Raw genomic sequence first — 11906 nt, 5'->3', positions numbered from 1 at the left:
CAGCTGGAGGCACACTGGTTGGGAAACACTGGTCTAAACGTACTACCATGGACTGTAGCATCTCCAGACTTGCCTCCCATCGAGCAGATCTGGGACATCATTGGTTAGCAATTGCAAAGGGAGCAGCCAGCGGTGGATCTTGATGATTTGTGTGCCCAAGTACATTCAGTATGCAGAGCGTTCCTCAGACAACCAATAATAACCTCATTGATAGCATGCCAAGGAATGTAAGTGTGTGTTTCTGTTTGTGGTGCTTATAATCTATACTGAATAAATCGAGAAGTTTTGATTATTTTTTTCATTATTTGCATATCATTATTATGTCCATCGATTCTGTGATTTCCATAATTCCACAACCTTTCCTTCTCGGTGTTGAAATTTCACTGTTGAGAGATGTAATAACAGCCTTTGACAGATTGGTAGTGGTCCACAGCCCAATTTGAGGCAGCCACTACTCCAGATGTACAGTGCAAGGGACCAGGTTAGACCAGCACCTCCAAACTATATGAAATTAATCTACAGACACATGCTACATTCATCTGTGAGACTGGTCACTTACACAAAACAAAATTTAATTTAGAAAATCCAAAAACATAACTAAACAATTCAAAATTTGCTTAAAAACAGCATAGTCTTTCTAACACTTGCAACTTTTCGATGTTTGCACTTTGATCTTTTAACACTTTGGCAGTGATCAAGTACAAGAAAAGGAGAGGCTCCCTTGGTAGAATCCATCTGTACACAAGATATCAAATATAAACTCTACACAGTGATTTTTAACATTAGTACCTGATATAGATATTAGTATGAAATTGAAAAAATGTGATCTAAGGGGATGGGAGGCATCATTGTGTGGCAAAGTGACTGCCATGTTACACACTGGTAAAAGGTGAGGTGGGCTACACATGCAGCAAACATCATCAGCCAGGCACTTAATGTAGTGAGACTTCCGTTTGAAAAAAAAAATGTAAAGGGGGTCAATTAAAACTAGAAAAATATGGCTATTTCCAGAAACAGCACCACACCTGTCCACTGTTCATTGCATTATCGCTACTCATTTTAAGCTGCAATACTGGACACAACCCATGCATAGGGGTGGTGCTGTTTCTGGAAGAAAGCAGCCATGTTTTTATAATCTTGTATAACCCCTTTAATTTATTAGTCAATCATTATGAGAACCACACCATAATAGGTATTATGGACCCTAGTAACCATCTTTCTAATATGATTCAATCATCATTTGACTTGTACAAAAGCCTCAAAGGGATTGTCAACCGAAATTCTTTGGAGCTCCTTCAGGCTTCCGGATGAGCAATATAGTGATCTGAGACACCGACGCTCGACTCTCCCACTTCAGGCTTCTGGGGCACATTATGAGTAGACCGACTTTCATGTCTTGTAGGTTCTAGTTGTTTCATTGGTGTCCTGATTGGAAAAGGAAGAAATATTTGTTGAATAAGTTAAAACATTGTATATAAGAAATCCTCTCCCATTTTAATAGAAAAATCTGATTAATAATGCAGGCTGAGATGGGCAAAAGTATGACATGATTGATACTGGAGCTGTTTTCCTTCAAGGAGTTCTCAGGGATTGTATATTGATGACCTATTCTGAGGATAGGTGATTCAAAAGAAGAGTCCTGGAAAACCCCTTTAACAAATATTGCTTTTAATATGAGGTTTTGCAATATGTCCCTAGCTACCAGTCAGTATTACTTCAACCTTCTTCTTGTGAATGAGGGTGGAGAAGGACAAAGAGGAGGCTGCTTTAACCCTATTAAGATTTTTGTAGAAGTAAATGAGAAACCAACCAAACAGAATTCAAGATCATACCTCTCTTAAATGACCTTAAAATGTAATTTAGAAATATAGGCAGAATTATTACTGTTCTGCTACAGAGATCCAGGCAAAAAGTAAAAGTCTTAGGGCTCATGCACACGGCCGTTGGTAGGCCCCAATGCACAGGCAACATCCGTGCAGATTCTGAACTTGAATGGGTCCTCGATCCGTCCGCGGTCGGTGCCCGCATATTGCAGACCCGCTGTTTGCAGGACGCAATATGTTCACTGCTGAGCAACGGCCACGTGCATGAGCCCTTATGTCGATATGTTTGGTATGCAGATGCCAATAAGTAGGCTTGATTAGGTACTAGGCCATTAGACTGAAACTAAGGGCTGATTCAAACTACCAGCTTGGGAAACGTGGTCCATGTATCGGCAGCACTTTTCAGACCGACCTGAATTGACTGCATCATAGCGTTTTATAAAACACTGATGCAGTCAGTTCGGGTCAGGGAGATGTGGCCGAAACACAGACTGCACACAGTTATGTGAATCAGCCCTAATTGTCTAAAGGTTCACCTAATAGGCATCTCCTTCAGCATCGCTATACTACATTCACGCTCCGCTGGGCATACATATTATTTCCCTGGGAGAAGAATAAGCTGCTGCCAGACCACTCAGGGGACAGTTGGAAGACTACTGCAGAAACAAAAAACAGAATCCGTTTTTACTTGGGGCTCTCCTTTGTGAACACTGACCACTTAGAAGACATGCAAGTTTCAACATAAACGCATATAAACCCAGATCTTGAGAAGCAATGTACTCACATAATATTTGTAATCACTGAAGCTACTAGACCTGCCAAGACCAAGAAAGTCAACACGCTGAGAATGGAGGTGAGGACAATCATCCCACCACTTCTTCTACCAGGCCAGGTGTCTATGTTTGCTGAAGATTTACCTGCCAAAATAATTTAAGAATTTAGAAACTTTTTAAAGAACGAGATTACACACAAAGTTGAGATTAGAAGGGTTTGTCTGGTTTAGAAAGCCCATTTATTAAATTATTGACTAGTAGAGCGGGGTCCTCTGCTCCGGATCCTCATCTTTTTTTAAATTGTGGAGAGCCAATACAAAGACAGTCTCCCTTTCTGGAGGTCCCAGCATGCCCATGTGTTGCACACACAGGTACATCCCACCGATTTGTCCTGCGACGGCACTGCAGTGGGAAGTGAAATCTGCTGAATTTCCCCGCAGTTTACTGTAGATCACAGGTGGTTTCAGTCAATAGCTGGTAGTGAAAGAAGACTAAAGCTAGGGCGACATGACAACTTTTTTTTTTTTTTATAATAATAGTCAATGGTGTCGCACTAAGACTTGACAGCTGCAAAAAATCCATACAAGTTGGATTTTTGTGCAACTGTTGCATTGTAGTGCGACCCCATTGACCATCACTACAAAAAATGTTGCGCGACATAACATGCATCAATGTAGAAGTACCCTTTTTGGGGTACGACACAGTCATGTAGCCATAGCCTAAGAGGCACAACACCTTACCAGTGATCAGTGGAGGGCACACTGATCATAAAGACATGCTTACAGCCATTCTACCATATTGATCCTTACCTTGCTTAGTAGTGATTGGAGCGGACCACTCTGACTCAGCCAAGTATCCATCAGTTAAAGTATAAAATACATACTTAAAACTAAAAAAAAAAAAAACACACATTAGTTCAAATTATCATCAGATTAGCTCACGTAATAGGCCAGATTCATAGCTAAGTTTTCCATCACCTGGGGTTAAGATTCTGTGAGCTTTTGTATTCTTTACAAATATCTTGGCCAAGGCACAATGCTACCCTCCTCTACGAGACTTATCCCTGAAACAGCGTCACTCTTGTACATTGGTTGTGTATAGTACTGCAAAGCATGGCCCAATTTTACATAAATTATTGGGGGAATACCTGTAAGCCGTGTTGCCGGCAAGAGGTCCGTTGCAGATTGTAGTACTCAAACAGCTGTCATTAGCTCCCACACGATAGACATACGTGCTGACATCAGCAATTGAGGGGTTCGAAGAACAGCTGGGGTTGTCAAATTTGTCTGCTACATATGGTGCTGTACTTCCACCATCCGTGTTTCTGTAGTGATTTGTCAGTGCAATATTCCAGTTCACAGAAGCTTAAAGAAAGACAAGATATTCATAATGTTGTTCATACAGGGGCCATGTTACAATAAAGTCTTGTCCATAGAGGGTGCCATTATAGTAGGCAAAGTAGTTATATTCTATAAAGGGGGAAATATTATTGGGGTTATATGCTTGTACATAGAAGGCAGTATAATAGTCATTTCTTTGTACACAGGGGTAGTATAGCAGTGGTATTCTTGTACATAGGGGAAGTATAGCAGGGTTATTCTTGTACATAGGGGAAGTATAGCAGGGTTATTCTTGTACATAGGGGCAGTATTATAGTAGTTATATTCTTGTACCTAGTCAGAATTATAGTACTTATATTCTTGTGCATACTGTAGGAGTCAGTATTATATTAGTCATATTCTTGTACATAGGGGCAGTATTATAGTAGTTATATTATTTTAAATACTGTAGGAGACAGCATTATGGTATCCATAGACGGAAGTATCATAGCAACCGTTCTTTAAATCGGGGACGTTAATACTTATTACAGCTTTTTAACTTTATCAGTAGATGTGTCATTGGCTCCCAGGATACAGACATTTGGTACGTACACAGACCAATATGAAGCAATCAGTTAACAGACTTACAGGTTTTCACTACGAATAAGGCAACCCTGGCTGGCGAAAGCTGTGTAAAGAAGCAGAAGGGTTTCTCTAAAGTGATGGTATTCAAGGTTGGATTGATTCGGCAAACAGATGAACTGCACAATAAAGGTACCACGGCACGTGCTGGTCAATAAAAAGATAAAATTGTCAAATTAGTTGCAGTCAGTGATATTTTTCTCATATTGTAATCAACCTTTTAAGAATTAGGTTTTCCTAGAACAGGGATTGGCAACCTCCAGCTGTTCAGAAACTACTACTCCCAGAATGCTTCATTTACTTCTATGGGAGTTAGAAGAGCAGCGGAGCACGTTTACATGCTGGGAGTTGTAGTTTCAAAGCAACCGGAGTGCCGAAGGTTGCTGATCCCTGTTCTAGAAGATCAGTCATTTGTCCAACTTCCCTACAAACAAGCCGCTGCTGCATGATGTAAGGCACCCTGCTGTGGCAGAAACCCTCCTCTCTCTCACTAACTCACTTCTTCCACTAGAAGAGACCAGGCACATTATGCTTTGCCCCCTCACAAGGCCCTACCCTATAGCCGACTGCAGATGAAAATATAAGGGATGAAGAGTAAATTAACACTTTGTTCTCTGTAGGGGAACTGGCCTTACACTGGCCTTCCTTTACTAGCAATTGGTCCAGACCCCTCTGATTTGACCTGGACATTATTCTAATGGTATTTTTATTTTTTTATAAGTGTAATGAAATGCCAGGGAATATTTAAACACTGCTATGGCTAGATAGATAGAGATATATATATATATATATATATATATATATATATATATATATATACACACACACACACACACACACACACACACACACACACACATTATATGCACTTTAAAGGGGTTCTCTGGGAACAGAAATACTTCCATATTACTTTATTATAAACCTATTCCCAAACAGTGATGGCCACATGCGATCTGCCATCTTAACTGACAAGTCCGGCGAGGCACAGGCAAGTCCTTTCCTGTGCGCGAGCCGGTCTGAAATGAAATGCGGTCTCCGGGAGCAGGCAGTTACGAGAACAGCCTCCGGGGGCCATTCTCGGAAACAGCCTGCTCCCGGAGACCGCATTTCATTTCAGACCGGCTCGCTCACAGGCAAGGACTTACCTGTGCCTCCCCGGACTTATCAGTTAAGATGGCAGATCACATGTGTTCGCTGGCGAAAACTGCGAACTGGCCATCTCTATTACCAAATACCTTCCATTAGTTAGAATGGCCTGTTTTGTCTAGGGAGTAATCATTAGGAGAAATAAAATGGCCCCTTTCCTATTAGTACACACAAAACCTCTCCTAATCATACAGCAGGACAAGTTACTTCATAACACTGAGCTAAAGACCTGCCTCATCATCTTCTCTGCTCAAAAACTATGTAATGTGCGGCTGTGGTAATGGAGACTGCACACAAGTGCTGCTACTCATTACTACACCCCCACCTCCTCTCTGTACTTTATGTCTCCTCATGAACTCCAATCCTACAGAGATTCAGCTGAAGATCTTATCAGCTGTATTCAGGATCATCATCCCTGACAAGCAGAGCAGAGAGGAGGCTCAGGCAGCTCTTTAGCTCAGTTTCCTGAAGAACTTGTCCTGCTGTGTGATTAGGACAGGTTTTGTGTGTACTAATAGGATGGCAGCGATTTTATTTCCCCTGATTGCTCCCTAGAAAAAATAAGTCATTATAACTAATGAAAGGCATTTGAGAATATATGTTTATAATAAAATAATATTTAAGTAGTTTTAATAATCTTATTTTCTTAATGTGGCGAAACCAACCTCGCCACTGGGTTTTGGAGGGGCCTGGCTACCAGCCTCTTGCCCCAGGATTATGGGCCCTCTCATCAGCCAGGCTTCCTTTGTTCACAAAGGACTGCGCCTGCCCCACGGAAGGTGCCCGTTCATTGCGGGCCACCAACGGTCGTATGAACGAGCCCCAAGTGTCACTGAATTCTTTAAATTACATTTTATGGACAGAAAGTCACCTCTGTAGTGATCAGCTATGGTGGTCACCTCACATGTTGACTACATCTAAGTGTAATGAATGAAGAGCGACAGTGGTTGTCTAATACTGAAACATCAATATCCATTTTGTGGTCCACAAATCACAGATCTGCAAAATACGCATGTGGTCTGTGCGCTATCAGCCTTTTTTTTCTTGTGGACTCACCGACTTCAGTGGTCCACATTTGTGCAAATACTCTGTGTAAATCTTTTTGCAGAATGGACACATGGAAGCGAAAAGTCAATGGATCTGTAAAAAAAGCTGATGGAACATAGACTGTATCTGTATTTTGAAGATCTGCAATCTGAGGACCGCAAAATACATTGTTTGCATGAGGCCTTAGTTCCTACGCGCTGTAAAACGCACAACAGGCAAGAACCAATGATTCCCTATGGGAATGGTTCTCACCTGGGCGTTTTACAGCGCGTACGATCGCGCTGTAAAACGCCCGACGCTCAAACAAGTGCTTGAGCTTTTTTTGGGGCGTTTGTCGCGCGTTCCCGCACATAGATATTCGGGAACGCGCGACAATGTGTGCACGCCTGTCTCTGTATGCGCGATTGTAAACGCCCGTACAATCGCACATACAGAGCGCTCGTTTCAGAACGCTCAGGTGTGAACCCAGCCTTAGAGCCTTTACAAAATAAATGCAGCAACTTGACTTCTGGACTTTCCTAAGGCTACATGCACACGTGTGCCTTCTGCAATTTGCGGAACGGAACCAGCGGCCCATTGTAGACATGCCTATTCTTGTCCGCAAAACGGACAAGAATAGGACATGCTATATTTTTTTTGCGAAGCCACGGTAAGGTGCAACGGATGCGGACAGCACACGGAGCGCTGTCCGCATCTTTTGCAGCCCCATTGAAGCCGAGCTCGGATGCGGACCCAAACATACAGCGGGTCCGCAATACACGGGCACTGGCTGTGTGCAATCCGCATCACAGACCCATTCACTTGAATGGGTCCGCAATCAAGGAGATGCGGAACAAGGCACAGATCGTAACCCCACGGAAGCACTACGGAGTGCTTCCGTGGTGTTTCTGGCCGTGCCTCCGCACAGCAAAAAAGTAGCGCATGCACTACTTTTTTGCGGTGCGGACTGTCAGTTGCGGATCGCGGAGCCCATTCAAGTGATTTGATCCACATGCGGCTGCCCCGCGGCAATTTGCGGTCCGCAGCACGGGCACGGAGCCCTAATGTTCGTGCGCATGTAGCCTAAGAGCGTTTCCTAGAAGTTTCCCTTTAAGGAGGACAAAGCAGCCCGGCAGACTCTTAGATGTACTGTCCCTTAAAGGGGTTGTATCACTTAAGCAAGGGGAATTTATCATGTAGAGAAAGTTAACACAAGGCACTTACTAATGTATTGTGATTGTCCATATTGCCTCCTTTGCTAGCTGCATTCATTTTTCATCACAATATACACTGCTTGTTTCCATGGTTACAACCACCCTGCAATCCTGCAGCGCCGGCCTCTCTGGTAACCGGGACCGCAGCCTTACATAGGCTGGTGCACGACCACCGCTGATGGGTTGCAGGGTGGTTGTAACCATGGAAACGAGCAGTGTATAATGTGATGGAAAAATGAATCTAACCAGAAAAATAAGCATAATGGACAATCACAATACATTAGTAAGTCCCTTGTATTAACTTTCTCTACATAATAAATGTGATTTGCTGAAGTGACAGAACCTGTCACGGTGGGGAGTGGGGAAACCCCCCACCGTACAATGCCTGGGATAAATAGGATGCCACCAGGCCAGAAACCATGGATAAGTGAATGGGACACCTCCTAGCACATCCCTTATCTCCTAACTGTATGAGCTGGCCTCGATGGTAGGGGGGGCTCATTCTCTGGAACCTGGGCCCTACTCACCCTAGTGATCCCTGGATGAGTAAGGTCAGGGTCAGAGATGACCTGCTCTTCTAAGACACAGAAGAGCAGGAGTCTCTGCAGGCCTAACAGCAAGGAGAGGAAGCCAAGTGGAACGGAAGGTAAGTATCCAGTGGCAAGAAACCACCGAACCAAGAACAATGGAATACTTGGCGACTTACCTGCCACAGCTGCTGGAAGGCACCTAAGAAGAACACCAAGAAACTGGAACCCATACAAACTCACTGCAATCCAAACACCAAACGGATACAGTACGTACTGACACACAGGAACCAGCACTCCAGCAACAGCTCAGACTTTTGGTTACCCCTCCAAGGAACCATGAGACCCCCTTCCAGAGGACACAAAGGACAAACAGGGGAAATGTCAAACAACCATGCTGATCTTAAACACCAACCAGACATGGAACACCAAATGACATACAAATATCACCCTGACAATAACACACCAAACTCACAGCCAACAAGTGAGGAAAGGCATAGGCAAAGGGAATGACATTGCAGTAGACATCGATGGCAACTGGGATGGCCCTCAGAATATATATATTATATATATATATATACACACACACACACACACACACGACCACACCCAGCTCCACCAAGCACACAACTTAACCCAGTGCACACCAGGAGGGAAGAAAAACCGCAATAAAGGGAAAACACACGCGTATGCATACAACACGTTACCACTGGCAACCAGCATGAGCTGCGAAAGTGTCACGCGCACAACAGAGGACATGACACAACCCCTTTAAGGTTAAGGGACAGTTAAATTGGGGGAATGTGTGTATATGCATAAACTTGTAAATCATGTTTACTGCCGTTCTCCTCAAAGGGGTTCTCTAGGACTACAAAAAGATGACTGTTTTTTCCCGAAAACAGCACCACCATTAAAGTGAATGGGGCTGAGCTGTAATACCACTCACAACCTGTGGACAGGTGTGGGGCTGTTTTTGGAAGAAAGTAGACCTCTTTTTGTTGTTCTGGAGGGTGGAGGAGGCTGCATGGTCGACGTGCCACACACGGTATTACAGCAAATTTACTGTTTATGCTTTGCTCCTGCTTTTCTAGCGCTTATACTCCAAGTTGTTGTTTTTTTTACCTTGAGATACTTAATGTGCTGGTAGCGGTAGGCATATGGGTCTATTTTTTATTGTTTACTTGTTTTATGTATTTCTGTCATATCTAATAAAGACATCTTACTATTTCTATCCGGAGGTTTGTGTTTACTTGATATCGGTTTTGGTCCTGGAGAACCTGTATAAACCGAAGAAGGTGCTGGTCCCTGAAACACGTTATATGAACGTTTATTGCGATTACTGATATCCGAGGTAAAGTTCAAACTGTATTAGAAAGCGCTGGCCCCAGGATACTATTCGTCTTTCGGACGTACAACTCTACGCCCAGGCACCTGTGTTTTCTCGATGTGGATTCATAGACCCAGCTGCAAGTCCTACAGTTTTGTCTACCTGTCTTCCAACGCCCATACAGCCGTCGTGGCCTTCTATGCTGTTGCCTATATTTTTTCCTTACTAGATCATATCCAAATATCCCAGATGAAGAGCTCGTTACAGTGTTACCAATGCTGCACTTGTGTCAGCTGCATATGAACAGGACAAGTTTTCAACCTCTAAATTGAAACCTAATGTTTTCACTAACAGACAGCAAGCAGAGATCCTGCAAGCAGAAAATTGTGATCAATCACCACACAAAGTTTTATCAGGAAAAGGCAGGACTTATGATTAACCCTTACTGTTAGCGCCCGTATGTAGAGCTCATGATGTACCGCTAATTACCAGGTAAATTATGAATGCTGCCTGCTTGGAACCGCAGTCCAAGTTTTTTTGAATGGATCATAAATGGAGGGCACATATAAAAAGGAAAAAAGCTGAAGGGATGGGATGGGATGGGATGGGGGGGGGACACAAAGTCCTGCACTCCAGAATTCTGGATTCAAAAAAAGTCACAAAATACTGTAGAGCTTTGCAACTTTTAAGCCCATTTGCACAAAAATGTTGCATCATTTTGGATTTTTACACTACTAACTCCAGTTTTGAAAAGTGGATGTTGTTAGTTCTGTTTCAGATTTATCAACTGCGACTTTTTAAAGCCACAATCTTAAATAAAAAAAAAATAATAATAAAAAAGGGGGGAGTAATCGCTCTATACAAAATTGTTATGCCAAGTTTATCAAACAAGGTGCATCATTTGTTTAATTTTGTTCAATTTATTCCAGCGTAGGTTAAGGAAAAAGGGATTTCAAATGTGACACTCATTGTAAATGACCCACTAAATGTTCTCCTCTACTCAATTCTATTTCTGGCTTCAAAAACCAAATTAAAAATGTTTTAGTGGAAACTCAGTCTAATAGCATTCTCAAATGGTTGACCATCTGTCCATAATATGAACTCAGGTTATTACAATGGAAAAATCTGTGCATGTGCAGATGTAGCAGAGCTGAATTGGTCATTTAAGGATACGACTGCACAACAAAATACAATAATGTTTCTTTAATGAGGCAAATGTTGCACGGCAATCGCAGGAGCCGCGGCATGGATGGAAGACGTGCAATTGTCACTTTTTGCCTAGTAGGGAAACATGTTGTGATAATCCTACTGTCACCTTTGAGTCCTAGCCTAATTGTTTAGTGCACAGTCTGCTCTCACGTTGTGCTGTGCCGTGTCAAATGACAAACTCAGCCCTGCTACATCCATATATATATATATATATATATTACAGTCTAAGCAGGGGAGATGATGAGGGTACCAAAGAGATGCACACAAGTCACTTACCCAAATCATTCTGCAATAGGGCAACCGCAAGGACAAGCAAGCACCTCCAGGCTCCCATAGTTCTGAAGTCACAGAGATCCTGTATCCAGCACTACAACTAAAGCCCTATCTCCACAGCTTGAGAAATGACCTACAGGTGTCTACTGACCTACCCACAGCTGCCAACTCCTCCCAACATCTCCAGCCAGTCACAGCTCACTTAAAAACACTGGTTTTCTCTGCGGGATGTAGGTGTGACACAGCAAGGTCTAGGTATCCAGAGATAACGTCATAGCGAGTGCTCTTTCACATGAGCGAGTTTTCTGCCCGGGTGCGATGCGTGTTGTGAGCGGACAGCATCCAGACTGAATCCTGACCCATTCATTTCAATGTGTATGTGCACATGATGAGCATCGTTTATTACTGATCATCTCTGCTTTCAGGAAGAATAACAACATCTTCTATATTGCGCGTTTTTCACGCAGCCCTGACCCCATAGAAGTAAATGGGACTTGTGTGAAAAACGGAAGGCATCTGGATGCAATGTGTTTTACAGTGATGGTTGCTAGAAGGAGATGTGTGCCTCATGCCTCATGGTATGTATTTTGCAGTCTGCAGATTTCGGATCCGCAAAATACAGATACC

At 43.0% G+C, this 11906-nt stretch overlaps 1 protein-coding gene across 1 annotated transcript; it reads right to left on the bottom strand.

Annotated features, from left to right (window-relative positions):
• Positions 1 to 668: 668 nt before the first annotated feature.
• On the bottom strand, positions 669 to 11419 carry UPK3A (uroplakin 3A). The gene is made up of 6 exons (XM_044277856.1): positions 11283 to 11419; positions 4564 to 4704; positions 3744 to 3960; positions 3406 to 3485; positions 2608 to 2740; positions 669 to 1425 (listed from the first exon to the last, which is right to left on the bottom strand). The coding sequence occupies exons 1-6, from the start codon at positions 11338 to 11340 to the stop codon at positions 1296 to 1298; spliced, it is 759 nt and encodes a 252-aa protein (XP_044133791.1). The 5' UTR covers positions 11341 to 11419; the 3' UTR covers positions 669 to 1295.
• Between the last annotated feature and the right edge of the window lie 487 nt (positions 11420 to 11906).

Source organism: Bufo gargarizans, chromosome 2 (assembly GCF_014858855.1).
Source record: "Bufo gargarizans isolate SCDJY-AF-19 chromosome 2, ASM1485885v1, whole genome shotgun sequence".
In the NCBI taxonomy this organism is placed as follows: domain Eukaryota; kingdom Metazoa; phylum Chordata; class Amphibia; order Anura; family Bufonidae; genus Bufo; species Bufo gargarizans.
Note: the sequence above shows the minus strand (reverse complement) of the source record. Positions and strands in the feature narration are given on the sequence as shown.